The sequence below is a fragment of the Cyprinus carpio genome, chromosome B12 (genome assembly GCF_018340385.1).
Source record: "Cyprinus carpio isolate SPL01 chromosome B12, ASM1834038v1, whole genome shotgun sequence".
Classification (NCBI taxonomy): domain Eukaryota; kingdom Metazoa; phylum Chordata; class Actinopteri; order Cypriniformes; family Cyprinidae; genus Cyprinus; species Cyprinus carpio.
This window is the reverse complement of record NC_056608.1, coordinates 13203492-13222372: the sequence shown is the minus strand read 5'-3', so window position 1 is coordinate 13222372 and position 18881 is coordinate 13203492. Positions and strand designations below refer to the sequence as shown.

The window sequence follows — 18881 nt, the reverse complement described above, 5'->3', positions numbered from 1 at the left end:
TTTATCTTTTTTTAATATACTACTGTTCACAACTTTCTAATCAAATTTATCAAAAAAATATTGATTGTGAAATATTATTAATTTAAATAAACAGATTTCCATTTTAATATATTTTAAAATGTCATTTATTTCTGTGAGGGCAAAGCTTACTTTTCTGCTGCATTTCTCAAGTCTTTGGTGTAATATAATAATTCGGAAATCATTCTAATATGCTGATTTGGTGCTCAAGAAAAAAATTTTTGTTTGTTTGTTTGTTTCTCAGTTTGAGCAACGTATGTGTGTAATTTTGTATTTATGTTTTACTTGCGGTTATTTTTATATATATATATATGTATGTATATATGTATGTATGTATATGTGTATATATACACATATATACACATTTTGGGGGGGGGCATCTAAGATCCTCTTGGCTCTGTGAGGGTGTGCTTGATCCATCAGTTTAAACAGGCATGACTCTTGGCATGACCAACTTCAGCTCCTCAAGCATGAGGATATCAGATGAAGAATCAGTGTTCAGCATGTTTGACAAACTCTTTGTGCGTGTTTCTCTCTACGCTTTCAGTCTTGCATCAGCCTGTTTGGTGTTCTGCCGTAGCTGAGATCAGAGCAGACAGGAAAGTGTGTAGTCAGATTAGGTTTCTGCCACACTGTCATTAATAATCAAGCGGCCCCGGAGAGGAACGCGACCATTACCACTGACACATCTTCATTTGAATGAAAGGACCACTTTCCCCGTTTCAGTCAGTCTCTCCCTCTTGTTCTGTTATTTCCCATCACAACTCTTTTGCAGACAGTTATATCCACTATATGTCACTGATTAAGTCAATGATGTTGATTGAAGATTATATACATTATCTTTCCATTTTCCATTCTGCATTCTCTCTCCAGGGAATGAAATCATTCTAAGCTTCTCTGAACCACATTGTGACTCAATATGAAGGTGGGGGAATCAGAAGAGCATGGCTAAAATGAAATCTCTATTTTCCACTTTTTTTAAAGTGAACAGTTTACTAAAGCCCTAAGAGGCCTGTTTCTTTTATCAAACAATAAAACCACCTCCCAGATAAACATCACTCTAGAACCCTTACATTCCATCTTCATATTGATTTCCATCGGCTTTTGGATTATTGCAGAAAATATCTTCTGTGATGAACAAAAGTTTATGATTTTTACATTTTCTGTTTATCATGATAATCACAAATGAACACAGCTTTTATCAAATTTAAAGCTGAAATACAATCGAGAAGTAAATATCTAGATGTGGCCTATAAACAAATTACGTCACAGCCACATGACTTCAGTATCACCACCATTAAGCTTCCAACAACTTTCAGTCTTTATTTAAATAAATATATATATATATATATATATATATCCCTTAAAGTTTGTAAGAATAGTTTGCAAGAGTGTGATTATCAACATGTTGAGGCTGTAAAATTGAACTAGTGAGTAGATAAGTTAACCTGTTCGGACCCCAGCAACCTCTGTACACAAAATAATTTTTTGAAGTTGTAATTTTTTACAAGAAAATAGGATTTGTTGTCCAATAAATTCATGGTTAATTTCTTACTTGCCTTTGTAACTTAATTTACTAGCAATTTTTTCAGGGTAGTAAAATTTAGTCCCACGTGTCTGCCGACACAAAGGGTTTTTTTTTTTTTTCACAAAAGGGTATTATTTTGTTGTAAAATAATACATTGAGCTTGTTCACCACAGACTTTCAAGCATTCAACCAAAAACCCATTGACTTCAGAATGATGCACCTGAAATTCTAAAATGTTGACTCATTTCTGGGTTTTGACCTACAAAAATAAGTCATCCCTGCAGCACCCTATTAATCAGGCTCTTTGTCCAGAGTTGTGGAGTGAGAACCACAGAGCAAGCCATCCAATCCTGATGTTTGAAACATTTCTGCAGTGTTTCCCTCCTGCTGTAGACTATTAGAGGTAAGTGCCGAGGCCTCCTTCCTGATATAAACTCCAATCATTTTGATTTAAAGGCCAATGTGAGGTTGTCTGGCCCCTTCTTCCTGATCCTGACCCCTCTCTCCTGTGGATGTGGTGTAAGCCTTAATATTCTCCACTGGACTGGATGAGTTACACAGAGCAGAAGTGGAGGTGGATGCGTGGGTGGGTGGGTCACTGGGGTTAGGGGGTCTCTCTACTACTACTGAAGTTTGATGTTCATCCAAAAAGACACTCTGGAGGGAGAAGCAATCTCTCTTGTGCTTAGATTCTCACTATTCCCAAACTTTAGTCTCTCCACACTTTCCTCTTGCCCACTTTGACCCATAATTCAAGCATTATCACTTGCTTTTTCACTCACAACAGTACATATCTCCTCTTTCTGTCCCCATACTGGCTGGATTTGAACACATAAGTCCTTGCGATGTGACACTTTACTGTCTGGCTTGTTAATACTTTGTCCTCATGCTTGTCTGCTTTGGCTCTCATAGTCCACTCTGGTTTTCTCATCTGACCTTATAGAGACAGAGAAAAGGGTAACAAGAGACAAAGGGGAAAGATATACAAGACAAAGGGTGGTGGAGCGGGTACAGAAGTGAAATTTCCTTCGAAAGCCAAGTTTCTAGCGTTTGTAAAACTGCATTTTTCCATCTCAAAAATGACCTATGCTCTCAATGTCAAATGCAGAAATGTTAATTCATGTGTTCATGACCTCGATGTTAGATTATTGTAATGCTTTATTAGGTGGTTGTTCTGCACACTTAATAAAGAAACTCCTGTTGGTCCAAAATGCAGCAGCTAGAGTTATTACTAGAACCAGGAAGCATTAATTCGGCAAACCGGATCCAGGAACACTTCCCATAACATCCAACTTACTTGTTGCATCGTAAGGAGAATATTATCTATGCTAATATTAGTCTGTTTCTGCCTTATTCCAAGGTCACTGTAGCCACCAGTTCCAGTCCAAATCCAGCACAGATGGTGGATCAGCACCTAGAGATGACTTCTACAGCCCTGAATTTCAGCAGAGACCAGGACAACTAGATGAAGAACTTGTCACCTAGACAGCCATCGGGACAAGACCACAGGAACCAGATGAGTCCTCTGCACAATCTGATTTTGCTGCAGCATGGATCAATCTGCTGATTTGCCCCACTCTATCAAAACTGGAGCCATGTTGTCGACATGATTGCACATACATTCTGTATTTCACCGGTGGAGTTTTGGTTCCTTGCCGCTGTCGACTCTGGCTTGCTTAGTTGGCGACACTTAATTTCCAGCGATATTGTCGACATGATTGCACAGATACTATTTAAACTAAACTGAACTGGGTGCTGACATCACTGTATTCAATGATGAACTGCCTTTATCTGAAAATTGAGTGTTTACTATTGTCCTTTTGCATTGACACTATTTTCCTATTCGATACTGTAAAGCTGCTTTGATACAATCTGTATTGTTAAAAGCGCTATATAAATAAAGGTGACTTGACTTGAAGAATGGGCTTTCTCTTGTATTAACTGTACATTACTTCACGTCTGAGATGTAGACTCTTGCAGGTCTGTGTAACCTTGAGCTGCTCCTCACAATTAAAATGAGACGTCGGTGCATTTCAACCCAGTGAAGGTATTAGATATGTAGATATGAATTTAATGTGAAACTGTGATGTCACCACTATGTGCATAATCATGCAATCTAAAAGCAGTTTGGAGGTCGAAGTTTAATGTACTTCATTTGATTCGGGCACTGTGGCAATCCAACTGATGTATGCAGAGTTGAAACTCAGTTCAGGAACCTGTCTGCTAAAAACGTAATGACAACAGGAACAAATGAGTAATTTGGGGGCATTATGCTGACAATATGCAGAGGAACTACTGACGGTGTAAAGACGGACTGATGGAACGCATTGACTTCCACGGCTACACATGGGCTGTTTTGGGAAATCATTGAAAATGTTTAGGGAATGTATCGACAGTGTTTGCAGAACAATTTGGCCGAGTCTTGAGAATGTCGGGGTAACCTGTAGGCTACTTAGAAAAGCCCCCCCTCTCTTAAACTCCCCCGCACTGCTCTCAATGGAGCCCTTTCACTCTTAAGATTATACTAATTACATGACCAGAACTACCACACTCATAGTTAACAGACAGCTGAGTGGGTGTCAGGAGCTAAATCATCTGAATGAATGTGAAATGGAAAAAAAATACAAGCAAAGTCACTGTTTATTATATATTTATTTATTTTATTATATATAATATATGTATATTTGTTTGTTCATTTATTCGTTTATTGTATTTTATTTTTATTTATATTTTATGTATTTTATATTAGTTTGACAATCGTTTATTTTGTTCATTCATTCGTTTGTTCAAGAAATTACTGTTTTCAGTAAACATGCATTAAATTTTTTTAAAGTGACAAAAACATAATAATGTTACAAAAGTCTGGTTTCAAATAAATGCAGTTCATTTGAACTATTTCATCAAAGAATCTGAAAATATTTTCATGTACACCACCTTTTTGCATATGGATTTGTAGGAGGATTGCGATAGTCAACTTAATTGTATTTGTGCCAGAATTTAAAGGATTAGTTCACCCAAAAATGAACATTCTGTCATTAATTACTCACCCCCCATGTCATTCCAAACCCATAAGACCTTCGATCATCTTCAGAACACAAATTAAGATATTCTTGATGAAATCCGAGAGCTTGCTGACCCCGCATAGACAAGGACCAGAAAGGTATCAAGGACATCATTCAACTCTAATTTTATGAAGCTACAAGAATATGTTTTGTGCACAAAGAAAACAAAAATAGACTTCATTCATCAATTTTTTTCTTTTCTGTGTCAGTCTTTGCCACGTGTTCACGAGACTACCACGATGCACAAGTATAGCGGTGCTGCTGATTTAGAACCCAAATGCGCTGTGACTTGTTTACAGACAGAAGATGCACACTGTACTGTACGTAAAACAGTTTTTGTAAACACATCAGAAGATTTTGACAGAGGGGATGACTTGCATTTTTTGCCCTGCCTTATTTATTTGAACCAGAATATACAGATGATGAACCAAGAGAGATACTGTAGATGTTCTACGTCAGAACGCCGGCTCCTGTCAGCAGCACTACATGCATGCATTACGGCGCTTTGGTGAATGTGCATCAAAGACTGACGTGGAAAAAAAATAAATTGTTGAAAGAAGTTGTTATTTTTCTTTGCTTTGCATGCAGAAAGTATTCTCGTAGCTTCATAAAATTACAGTTGAACCACTGATGTCACAAAGACTATTTTAATAATGTCTTTACTAGCTTTCTGGGTCTTAAACGTGTCAGTTGCATTGCTGTCTATGCCGACATAGGAATAAATTACATTTTAAAATACATTAAAATAGAAAAGTTCTTTTAAATATTAATATTTCAAAATATTGCAGTTTTACTATATTTGTGAACATAAATAAAGACTGTCTTGGTGAGCATAAGAGACTTATGTCAAAAACATTAATATCTTACTGATCCCAAACTTGTGAACAGAATAGTTTTTACTAACCATTTCTGGGTTTTTTTCCATGTAGAAGGAAGAATTTGTATAATGGAAGTGTTTGTAAGCTTGATGAGACTGTAGGACTGTGTTTTGTCAGCTTGAGTGAGAAGACAATGTGATTCAAGATTGGTCTCCAGACTAAAACACACACTCATTAGGTACAGTGTTCTCTGGCTGTGACTGTCTATCCTCAGACTCTGACATGGCAGCGCTGAAGGAAACTGTGACAGTCGCAATCATCATCAACCAACAAATATTCCCCTGCAGGTTATGCGCACACATACAAACTGACACACTCAGCAAGCTTACGCACAAACTTGTGATTAAGCAGGCTCCTCAGTTTTGACCAAACATACACTTTGGCTAAATTGGCCACTGTAGCCTCATAGGAGAATTTCAGTGGGTTGTGTGGGTTCGTTTTTGGCCTGTGTATGTGTGTGTGTGTCATGTGGGTGTTTATTTATGAGTGTCTCTTAGCTCACTTAGCTCTTGACCAGTATATGTTGGACACTGATTATCCTTCATAACTATGTTTCCCAAAAATACTTCTTTGTTTATTAACTTTATTGTCTTTTTGATTATAACTATTATTATATATTAATTTAATAATTTTATTCTGCAAGGACACATTAAATTGCTCAAAAGTGACAGTAAAGGCATAATTATTTTATGCCTCAGCTGTAGCTGATTTTATTATTTATATATAAATACAAACACATGCATGTATATATTTAAGAAAAATGTTATGTTTGTATTAAATATATTTATAAATAATATAAAATATAAGAATATAAATATATACATGTAAATATTTTCAAAATATATACTGTGTTTATGTATTTATATATACATAATAAACACAGTACGCATATATTTTTGTAAACAAAAAAAGTTTATTTTGGATGCAATTAATCGTGATTAAATGTTTGACAGCACTCAAATATATTAAAATATAAACATTGCATTTATATAAAAAAAAAAATCCATACCATTTAAAAATTTACTAAAAAAAAAAAAACAGAAAGAAAGAACGAAAATCATACCAAACCCAAAATGTTAAACAGCATTATGTATGTATAAATTATGTGCACTACCATTTTAGAATTTATTGTATTTCTTTTATAATTTTATAATTTGTCTATATTAAACAGGATCAAAATTATACACTGAACCTTGTCAACCTCTACAAGCTGACGTATTGCACACTAAACACGTTCACTAATACTGTGGCTTTTATATGTGCTTTAAGCTTTATATGTGTCTGCATGACCCGGTCTCTCTCTTTAACACTATGGTATGTTCACATCTCAAGGGTGTGTGAACCTCCCCATAGCAATATTTAACCCTAACTGGTTGTCATCAGCTCAGAACATTTAAACGTGTCACACGTAAGATGACTCATGTAACACACCATCAGCGCAAACACAACATAAAAGAGGCTTTTGCCACTGACGAGAGCCTGAAACCATTAAGCAATAAATCCTGGCCTGCGTATAAAAATCCCTCGCTAAAGTAAGGTGCTGTGAACTGCATGCGAGAGCAGTCACCTTTAATTAGGGCTTAAGAGGCAGATGTTGTGCATATCACTATCTGATCTGAGTGAAGGGAAAATAAAAGAGTCCTAGTCCTAAAAGTCACATGGAATCTGTGCCTGCAGCACTCCATTAACACTGAATTCCTCTGTTTTTCACTCGGTTATGATTTTTTGGGCACTTTTTTTAAATACATTGACTTAAATTGATTATACTTTCTGCCTCAAAATAAAATATAGAAAAGGGTAATCCTACTGTACTTGTAATTGCAACTTTATATCATAATTATGAGTGTATGAGTGTGTGTGTGTGTGTGTGTGGGGGGGGGGCGGGGTTATATCTTCCACTTGTTATTTTTACATGTGACTTTTTACATCAGAATGATTTTTTTTAAAATAAATTCAAAGTTTTTCATAATTACACTTTTATTTTCTACTCTGAGGCAAAAGGCTTTTATTTGACATCTAAGTTTTACATGTTGTATTTTCCACAAGTCATACATTTTTGTGCATTAAAAATATACTAGTTAGAGTGTTTAACAAAAAAGACTTGTTTAATCTTGAGCAAAGGTGCAAATACAAATACCAATTTCTATTTAAATTATTTTTAATTATATATATTAAATCCAGTGATATCTAATGATCAGTAGCACTTTACAATAATGTCCCATTAGTTAATTTAGTTAATGCATGAACTGACATTAACAAGCAATACATTTGGTTAATGTTACTTAATTCAATTTACTAGTTATTAGTTCATGTTAGCTGAGGTCCATTGAATATTAACAGAAACAACTCAACTTTAAGTATGTATTTGTAATTTTTGAATTTAACATCAACAAAGATAAATACATACTTTAGAAGTGTTTTATTGTTTGTTCGTGTTAACTAATAGAACCTTGTGAAGTGTTAACATATGATTTTTGCTACATGACATCGAATTAAACATGACATTTTGAAGTAGAAAAACTGAAATAGTATTTCCTTGTAAAACATACTGTTTTTTTTTTTTTTTTTTTTTACATTTTCACAGTGTATTTTAGACAGCATAATAATTGAATTTTGTATTTATTTTTCAGATTTGTCCTGCTAATGTCTGTGAACAATGGCTTTTAACTGAAGTACTAAAGGAAGAATGGATACTGGGTAGAGATCTTGACTAGTCGCTGTCCTGTTTTTGGAGTCTGACCAAAAGGAGGAAATGAATGGTTAAACCCCAGAGATCTGGCCTTTGAGTTGCCATTACGCCAACTCTCAGCATTTTACCACTCAGCTTCCACCTGAGGTCTACAGACGCCTGAGGAACAGAAAGGAGGTGCGGACCGAAGGCTTTGTCTTTGATCAGGCCTCTGCTGTAGTGAGCATGGCAGTGCTTGTGATCTGAGGAAACATCAGTGCTGTCTTGTGTGACTTTAAGTGCTTTTCCATTGTGCCATAGCGGGATATCACTGTTACAAAGTTCTTCTGTTTTTTCTCCTCATTCCTTCCAGGTCTTTCCTCTCTATCTTCCCCCACTAAATTACAAGAACGTTTCCAGTGTTGGGCCTATTAGAACCAAAACTCTTAAGCAATGACCGTGTTAGACAAACAGCCCGACTCCACAACGCACACATGCACGCCACCAAATAATACCAAGTGGCACATCTGTGTGCATTCATCGAGACAGGAGGGCAGGGGAGAAAGGGAGAGAAAGAACCGGAGAGCCTGTGATGTTTGCCTGCAGAGTTTATAAAACAGAAGTCAAGCTGTATTAAAACACCCGGCACATTACTGCCATAGACTCTGCCAAACCCTGACAGCCTCCCCAGACCGCATTTTCAAAATAATAATTACACCACGAGAGAGAGGAAAGAACATCAAGATCTGTGCTTCGGCTCAAACATGCCTTTGAAATCATAGAAGCACCAGTTATCAGCAGGAGAGGGAGGTGTGGGGGTACGTCCGGACGCTGGGGAGCCGTCTTCGGTTGGAGAGCGGGAAAACCCAGGCGTACGTAGTGTGGATTAAGAGCGATGATTTGAGGGAAGGGGTAGGTCTAGAAGTCAGATGAGAGAAAATAATGAGCAGGTCCAATAAACAGTCAGATAGAGCTCAACAAACCATTCTCTTGAAAGGAGTTAGATATGACTTGGCTGGAGTTCAGTTGTGAGATCATAAGACACTGGTGTTTTGAATACGGAACTCTGCTATTTGTGTCTTTATGTTGACACATTTGGCAAATGGAAAAAATGTAATTTTTGATGTCATTAAACGCTTGGTTTTCAGTGCAAAATGGCATCAGGAGGCTACCTTTAGACTGCAGGCAAAATTAAAAAAAAAAATTTCTTTGTTTATAACAGTGTGAACCGCACAAACCACGTGGATTCTGATCTTTTCAATTTCAAAATTGGGCCACTTCCATATGTGGTCCTAAATCAGACACAGGTCCGATGTTTCGCAATTTAGCATCAGTCTGAACAGTCATATCGTGATTCATGGGACTTTTACGTCACTGGTGTTCTATGGTCACTCAGTGAATATGGAAAACAGCTGTGAATATAATGGGTCTAGAGACAGTGAAAGCCATTTAAAATGAACTCCCTTTCTCCTTGTTTTCATTGTCCTCATCGCCTCTATGAATTTGTTGGCTTCCGCAGCACGTCATATTATAAATGAATGTGAAAACATTGGCATCAGTGGTATCTATGTGTTATTTTTCTATGACAGTGTGCTGTTTTTGCTTTTGTTCTTTACACATACTGGTCAGTTTGGAAACGAGAACTTTGTGTCAGTACGACATAAATAGATCATAGTCATAAGTTTACTGCCGGGGATTTGTCGTGTCGTCTCTTACCACATGTAGCCAGCATCGCTGATTATAATAGGTTCTAGTGTATTTTATCGCATCCAGTGTAGACACGTGTAGGGATTGCAGTGTGAACACAGCCAAAATCATCCAGTGAGTAATATTCTGGCCATCAGTCTTCCCAAATGTATTCAATTTTATGTTGATATGATTTTGAGGTTTGAGGTTGCTTGATCAGCTTATTCCATATCTGTAAAGTTCTGGTAAAAGTTCTCGTTGATTTAGTCTGAGGAATTGGGGTTTTGTGGAACAACGATGCAAGATGTTAAATAAACAAACAATGCCCAAAAAACCCACTCCAATATGTACTACTGTCACAAAGAACCATTATTGGTTTTTAACATCCATAACATCCATATATTCATAAATCTCCTTTTCACATCTATATTTGAAAGTCAGACTCCTGCTCCAAAGAAAGCACAGGCGCACATGCGCACACATCACATGAATGCCGCAATTGTAGGTTTTGAAGCAGGCCAGGCCTGAGCACTGATATTCATTGTTACAGAGAAAACATTTTGTCGTACCTGATGTTGTTTTCTCAGCAGAGAGAGAAAGTTTAGTGCAAAAGTAATTGACTTTATTGCCTCCATTTTATAGTGTGGCTCCTTTACGAACACCCTGTGCGGTAATTTGTAATGTGTTTACCTTTCGCTGTGCCCGGTGGAAGTGTTGGCTTGGGCTCTGGATCTCAAGTTTGTGTTTGTTGCATATACATAGACATGAAAGTTATGACTGTTGTTTTAGAGCAAGAAAAACTCCAGAAAGATGAAGCACAGGTCTTTATTGCAGAAAGAAACAAATGTCAAATCTAAAACCTCTCAAGAATTTTCTTTCTTTTTTTCCAAGTTAACCCTTCTCTTGACTTCTCTTGGCCGTTTTTGACTTCTAATAAAGTTGAAGACCACAAATGTTTGGTATCGGATCCAGAACAACAAATGCAAGTTTTCAGATTATATATAAATAAAATGAGCTCCTTTTTTTCCCCTTCAATTTTGCAGTTTTATTTAGATTTATATTCCATTTTGTAAATTATAGAATTTAAAAATTAGCCTGTGGATTACATTTAAAGAAATAAATGGGTCATTTTCTTTGAAATACTCAATTATGTAGGCTATTACATAATTTAGGTATTATTTTAGTTTTTTAAATACATGATGGAAAAGAAAAAAGGTTTTTTTAAATGCAAGTCAAATTGGGTTCAGTTTCTTAGGAAAATAAGTGGGTCAATGGAGTTACTATGACAGTTTCTTTTTTTTCATTTCCTTTTCTTTTTTTTCTCCCAAACCTATTGTCTTTTTGTCTCTGTTAGTTTTTCCAAGAATGTTAGAGAAAAATAAATGTATATCAGGAAACATTACTGCTATTCTATAAAAAGTAAGAATAAAAAAAGAACAGGTGCAGAGTCTATTTGAATGAAAATATTAAACAGACTGTTTCTTATAGTGCAGGTCAGTGAATCTCTCCAACCCTGCCAGCTAGTGCTGTTTAACAACCTGTTATTGCAATACGAGTTTTTCATAAATCAAAAAGCCAGTCTCCTTAAACCATCCTAGCTGCTTTGACAGTCCTGGAGCTTATCGTGCTAAACTAAGAAGAGCGCACAGCAGCCGTGAATCCCATCACACAGCGCTTCATAAACACACTGATGCACCGAGGTCTTTCTCTGTCTTCTGTTGAAAATTAAGTGAGGTTGACTTTGGCACCCAACTCCCTCTGTGTGTCTGCCTGTCTGGCCTATCAAACCATTGTAAGAGTTTAAGCATTTTCGCTTTGGCTCGTGCATGCACACACATTAACACACACTCACATTTGTACAGCTGCCTGTGCAAACATTCTATAAAACGGTCTATTATTCATAATGAGCAAATAACGGTAGCATTTATATTTGAGTCTGGGATGAGCTGTAGCTGATTTGTGGAATGCAAATGCTTGTGAGTTCAGTTTGAGACGATCTGGAGTGCATCGGCTGAAAATGTGTGTTCATAACAGGTCTTCAGCTTTCTTGTTCATCATAAGTTAGTCTCACAATCTTACAGCTTTATTCCCCATAATCGTTGCTCTAAAATCTGCTCACGAGATCAAACTCACAGCTGGGAAGTAGCATGGTGGGCTTTTAACGTTCCCCCCTCCCCATATTAGTCTATCTCACTCATTCTACTCCTGCTGATTTTCCTTTTTACGAGTATCTGACAGGTTTTGCAGGTGTTCATTACTGTGACCAAAGTCACCCGTGTTCCAGCCAGGCTGCTTGTGGAGTTTAACGGAGTTGTTGAACTGTACTTAACTGTGCTGAACTGCTGTTGACTTCCATCCCTGTGCAGTAATGGGATTGTCCGCTGTGGGAGCTTTAGGTCTAGGTACGCTACTTCATTAAAGAAAAAAAATCCAGAGTGTACTGTTGTAGACCTGTAAATAATATCATATGTCATGCGACACGATTTGTGAAGTCAAATGGTCCTCCAGTCAGATGTTTATTTCAAGGGGAACTGTTATTTTATAATGCATATCGCTCCAACAGTTGGCCACTTTAGCCGTTTTTTCATGGTCAGGCAGGCTGGTACCTCTCCCCACCATGCTTGATTCGGCACCATTACAAACCGTTGGCTAGCGGCCCTCTGGTAGAATGATTTTTCGCCACTTTGTGTTTAACCTCTGTTTCCAATAATAAACCCGTTTTTGTTAAAGCTACAATACTGTATGTAACTTTTGGCCCTCGAGTGGTTAAAAAATAAAACCGTATGCGTCTTGATGAAGAACATTGTTTTGGCTCTGCACCTCTGTGCAGATAAATGTGGTACAATTCTAAAAAAAAAGTTGTGTCCGAGATGGGATACTTCTCTACTATAGTTTGTGAAAATGGTACATCAAAAGAGTAGAATGTCTTAATGCATAGTATGTGAAAAACAATAGACAAAATGTACCCTGATTACTTACTACTACTGGTGAGATTTTGAAGTGTGCATTATTCGATGGACACTTTACTATCCCAAGAGGCAACAAGATATGAGTTGTGAACTGATGCTGTAGGTCAAATGACCCCATCATGGTAAGTCCTTCCTATAGTACATGACTTCAAATGGTTCTCTGTGGAGCCTCTGGTGCTGTTACATCCAATCCAAGCATGCTCTGGCCCCTATCCCCAGAGAGTGTGTGCGTGAAGCCAGGGTGTCACTCCATGTCCAGTGTTGTGAGGGTTACTATACTTTGGAAATGTCATAGGTTACAGATTACAAGTTACCTTATCTCTAATGTAATAAGTCATGTAACAATTTCAATTACTTTATTAAAGTAATGTAACTGATTACATTTGATTACTTTTCTAAATATCTGCTGTTTTCAACTGTTAATCATTTTTAAACATGTAAACCAGGCAGCGTTAACCTTGCTGTACTTAACACGGATTACTGTCATTTGCAAAATCATTTATCCCTTGAATTAAGATTATAATAATTTAATTTTAAAGCACAGCCAAAAAGGTTATTTATCGGCTGATCATACTTGCTACTACTTTTAAAAGTTTAGATATTTAGGTCAAGTTTAACTTGACATGCTGTTTTAAAAATGTTGCACTCTTGTGTGAGATCTGATGCTTAAAACAGCAAGACACAGTGGTTAAAGACTACGACTGCAAAGAAAATGATTTAGAAAGCAGTGCAAAAACATGTAGTGTTTGAACTGGCCCTAACTCCTGTAGGTCGGTGCCCTTTATCGCCCCAAAACTTGTGTGCAATCCATCCCGAGCCTGATTTCCCCTCGTTAATGGACTGTTTTGAGAGTGGAGAGTGAGCTGTGGACGGATGCAATCACAGCCTCCGTGCTTGAAGACAGAGCCGCGCCTCGTAAATCTTCTGCTGTGTGTTCCCGCTTCAGCTCAATCAGCATCCCTGCCGGACCGTTCCAGAAGCCGCCTTTGTTTATTATGCCGAGTTTGAGTCAAAGGCAGAGAGAGGTGGAGGAGCTGACAGGTGCTTCTGACCACAGGCTGTGTGTTTATGTTTGAAGGAAGCTCTGGTGCACCAGCTCATTGTACTTAGCCTTCTTAACAAACAGCAATTAGTAAGAGCTAATGAGAGTGTATAGTGGATTACAAGTCTTCTTCTGTGTTCTCTCTTTTCTGTTTGTCTTTCTCTCATTCTTTCTTGACATTCTATTTGAAACCTTTAATTCATTTTCTTTTCTCTCCGATCAATCACCTGTTGTTGTTTCCCGCTTCTGTAGAGTTTTTTTATTTTAATTTTATTAATTTTTTTGTGTAGTTTCCCTCTTCTAAAATATAAAGGTAAGTATATATTTTTATGCATAAAGATCCATTTATACTGTGTGCAAAAAATTGTGTAATTTTATAATGTCAAGATGATGTTAAAAAAATGTAATAATTGACTTTTAAATAGTCATGGTGCTGAAGCTAAAGTAAATTGTAAAATAGTTTACTACTAATACAAATTTACTATAAGCTGAAAAGTTGGGAACCTTTTTTTTTCTACCCACTATTAATGTTAGATTCCTGAATAAAATTTAACTCAAATGTTTATCTTTCTTGCTTGTCAATCGAATAACGTAAATAGCATAAAATAATCATACAGTCAGCATTTCTGTACAATCTTGAGCAAAATAATAATAATAAAAAAAATTTAAAGGCTTTCGCCCCTTTGGGGGTCCCTGGACTCCAGTTTGAAAACCCCTGTGCTGGGATTCCAGTGCCATCATCTTGAATCTATTTACAATTTATCATTGAATGATTGCAGACATGAGAGTGAGGGATCGCAATGCTTTAACAATGGAGAGGGTCTGTTTTTTATTGCCCACAGAGTCTCAGCGTTACCTCTTATAGGCTCCTCTCTTTAGGCTGTTGGATTTCCAAGAAGTGGTTGGGCCAGACAAAATGTCACACAGTAAGATCGACGACTCTGATTTGCACCCATTTATTCAACCAAGGATGAAAGACTGGGCTTTTGTAAATACATGTAGAATAAAAGCATGTCTGGACTGTAGGTATAAATCAAAATGTTGACACACCTACAGTTAAGTGAGCATTTGCATTTCTTTTCTGCTTCTGTTCATCATCGCTATGGTTGTAAATGACCAGACTGTTGCAAAAAGGAGCAAGAACAGATATTTTCCCAGATTTAAAAAATCAAAGGCCTATACCGCTGGCTACTTATTTCCTAATTTACACACAAAGAAAATATACAGTAGTATTATGGTAATTAAACCCATTCAGTGTTGTTTACTGGTGACGTGTGTGGAAGCTCTGAAACACCCATATTTTATACCGAATGACAGACATGATTAAATGAATTAAAAAAGTCTCTGCTCCCGTAATTTACTTTGTAAGTTGAAGTCTAGTGGAAATGCTTGTAAATTTCCATGTAATATTAAATGCCTGGAGAAATTCTTAGTAATGATCTCTTGATCTGCAGCAAGAAGTGAAATCATTAATTCAGTAAGAGAGAATAATCTAAAGAGCACTATTTAAGTGAAAAAGCATGGAAATTTCTGTAATGTTAATCTCCAGGTCATCGGTGTGGTTTGGCAGTGAGTGAGAGAGGCTAATACACCTGGCACTAGGCCTTGCATCTGCATGATCTGAAAATAGGGAGCTCCTGTTCGGTTTCGGTTCACTTGAAAGCTCATGAGTGAGACCTATCAAAGTTAAACCCAGCGTGAATAATGTTGTGCTGAATTCACTTATTTTGAGAGGCTGTACGGGCAGGATCAATGGGGAAATGAAGTTTTTTCTGTAGCCCAAATGCCTGTGTGTAATTTTCTGCCAAACCATACAGCACAGCACGGAAGTTTATAAAGAGCCTCTCAAAAGTGTGGTTCTGTGGGCACGCAACCCCAGAGAGAAAACATAATGCAGAAGCCATAAATTCGGTCAGGTAAGCTCGTTTTGGACCTCACTTTTGTTTGCGTAGCAAAATCATCCTAATGTGAATGTTGATCATTCATATACTATACAATAAAGAGTCTCCTGCAAACACAAAAAGAAAAAGCTGAACGCGCTGCCGTCTACACTTGTTTTTTGACCCTCTCTGCTCCCCGTTGTTATATCGTATCTTAGCAACCGAAGCCGGCTCTTAGTAGCTCGTTTCTGTTTACTTGGTAACTGAAGGGAACGCCGAAAAGTTAGCAAGATAGCAATACAGCGAATTCGAAGAGGAAAACGGTTAGACACTGTGTACATACTTGTTTAGTCACGTTTTAATAAACCAATAAACCAAATCAAAAATCTTAAGAGGGGTCACAAATACTGCGTCTTTAAAGTTTAATAATAATAATAATAGTCCGTTATATGTGTGTGAAACACCACATATCAGTCCTCGCGCTTTAATGCATGCATTGATATAGTTTTATCCCTCTCATGTTTTATTAATAGTGTTAACTAACCCTGCTTTAATGTTAGATTCTGCTGTCCGTCATGGGAGAGACATTCTCTAGGGCGATTCAGTGGAGTTCTGATGCGGATCAACTCGAGAACAGCCCTCTGAATAATGACATACTGACTGAAATCCTGCTCTTCACGGAGGACTTCGACGACAGATACCCAAAGGAGGCCAGGATTTTATTCAGGGAGCCTTTACAGTGGAAAACATCTCTAGAAGCCGCTGATTTCACATCAGATATATACGACACCAGGTAATACCAATAACTGGAGATTATGTTAGATGTGCAGTTGACTAGGCTTTAGATAAATAAGAAAGGTTACATCTAATTTAATTTTCTGCTTAGACTATAGCGCAGGTTTTCAGATCATTTCTTTTTCAGAGGCGAAGCAGCTGTGTCCTTGGAATGTGATGATAACAGAAGTCCCCTTCTCCAACTGAGTCCTCCTGACATCACAGTGCACTCATTTTACCATCTCTCTAACCTTTTGCAACTAAGCAAAGACAAAACCATGAAGGAGATCCGGGCCTGTTTGGAAGGTGATACTTTAAGTACTAATTTGTCTGATGTAACCTATTATTCTGTTATTCCTTATTTCTTGTAGCCATTAGAAGTATTAACACATTTGCAGGCTTTATCATTCCAGTGCTTACATTCATTTATGATGGAAGATGTGGAATCCGAAAATCTGAGACCACATTGAGCAGATTCTCAGATCTGATTTACAGATCTCCGATTTTCTTTTAAACCTGGAACTAAAAACATAAAATGAGTACTATTTAAGATTCTGCACTATTTATAGGACCTAGTCAAATCACATTTGTGACATTGATCATGTCACCTATATTAATCAGTCAGTTAGATGTTCTTTCACTGATGCACAAGATGCTCTTGGGCTCATTCTTAGATCAGACTGGAAAACATGATCATCAGGCTTTACACAAACTTGTAAAGTTTTGTGAAGCTTGTATGCTGCTGTCATTACATAAACATACTAAGAAGTCTGAAATTCGTGTTATTTTTTAGTTCAGTTTTAATTGATAATATAACTTGTAATAAAAAAGTCAGTATTCATTATACAAATGTGAAATAAAAGCATTTACACTAGTGGTCTTTGGCTTTTAGACCACAATTTTTAAAGCAAATTTTCCATCTGAAGATTAATTCCAGACATGCTTCATGCAGCTTTTGGCTAACATTTAAATGTGTAGTCGATAAGCTTTTGCTAAAGTTTAGTGGGTTCTTGTTTGTCCCAATAGTACCAGTGTTTTTTAAACTGACACCTATCGCTCTGGTTCCAAGAGTCTTGGATTGAAATCTGCAATGGGTCTAAGGGAAAAAAACTAAGATGAGTGGTCAGAGTGGAAGTGTTTTTGTATGACAAGCAGGTGTGAATAATATGTGTTAATGGCCAACAGCTAACAGGGAGCCAATAAAGAAGATCTTTGGGCCCATCTCTCCCACAATACACGAAGACAAGCTATTCAATATCCTGCATCAGCTGGACGAGAAGCTGTTAAATATTGCTGTCAGACCGCTCACTGGGTAAACAATCTTTCTGTATGCATATACTGTACACTGCCTTTAATCAAACCATCCAGCCATGCTTTAATATCTTTTAATATATATTTATAATGAAGATACTAAAAAAAGATACTTCTTAATCTACAGCACTTGACAAGTAATGTTTTCATTTCGGAGTTGTGCATGCATTCATAGCTATATTACTGTTACTGGTTAATGAGCTGTATTTTTGTTCTGTGTGTGTGTTTTTGCCCAGAGAGGGCAGGCTAAGCCCAGAAGCTGTTAATACAGAGGTAGATCTGTTGAAGAGATTCTGTGGAACAGGAGAAAACCGGGCGCTGAAGTCTGTGAGCTACACATCAGGTTTGCATTATCCTCACTTTCCCCCCTCTCCATCCCTTCTGCTTACTTTATCTCATTGTGTCACTCACTCACTTCCAGACTTATTTTCACCCTCAATCTGATTAATCTTGTTTCTCTCTTACACATTTCTCCCTCACTCACTCACTCACTCACTCACACTCTCTCTCTCTCTCTCTCTCTCTCTCTCTCTCTCTCTCTCTCTCGTGATCATAGTTTTCCGGCATGAATGAGAGTTGTTCAATTGGACTAAAGTTGTACAGTAATTTAGTCATTGGGAAAATTGGAGACAACTTCTCACATGTAACTGTCAGACATGGCTGCAATGGCTTGACTGATGCCTTGTAAACTGTATTTTTTTCTTGTTTTCCAGTACCAATTTCTACAGTAAACATTCTTGAAAAGCAAAATTTCATAAGATATTAAGTCTTCGTATAAATGTTTTCAAATTAAGTGAGCTTATGCTTAAAATTAGAAAAATTATTTTCCAAGCTGGTAATTAAAATAATTTTTTCAGTTTAAATTAAGCTTATTTTTTACACTATTTAAAAAATAAAAAAATAAAAATCTCAGAAACAAGACTTTTATCTCATGTAATTTTTCTTTCCAATTGAAGACAATTTGCACCAGTTTTTGTACTTTTGTCTATTTTATGTGTGTTTCAATTACAAACACATTAAGCAGACCTACTCTAACAAAAACGAGATGAACGCCACTAATGTGGC

General features: G+C 37.0%; 1 protein-coding gene across 3 annotated transcripts in view; it reads left to right on the top strand.

The window, feature by feature from the left end:
* The first annotated feature begins 15957 nt into the window (after positions 1 to 15957).
* The window catches only part of odad2 (outer dynein arm docking complex subunit 2), a 49471-nt gene continuing 46547 nt past the window's right edge, over positions 15958 to 18881 (top strand). For 2 of the 3 annotated variants that reach the window (XM_042735449.1, XM_042735447.1), the window contains exons 1-5: positions 15958 to 16091; positions 16291 to 16524; positions 16654 to 16811; positions 17691 to 17817; positions 18053 to 18159. In XM_042735449.1, coding sequence (XP_042591383.1) covers positions 16307 to 16524; positions 16654 to 16811; positions 17691 to 17817; positions 18053 to 18159 — 610 coding nt within the window. In that variant the 5' untranslated portion in view covers positions 15958 to 16091; positions 16291 to 16306. Of the gene's footprint in view, positions 16092 to 16287; positions 16525 to 16653; positions 16812 to 17690; positions 17818 to 18052; positions 18160 to 18881 lie in introns of all 3 variants that reach the window. The other variant, XM_042735448.1, reaches the window with a different exon arrangement.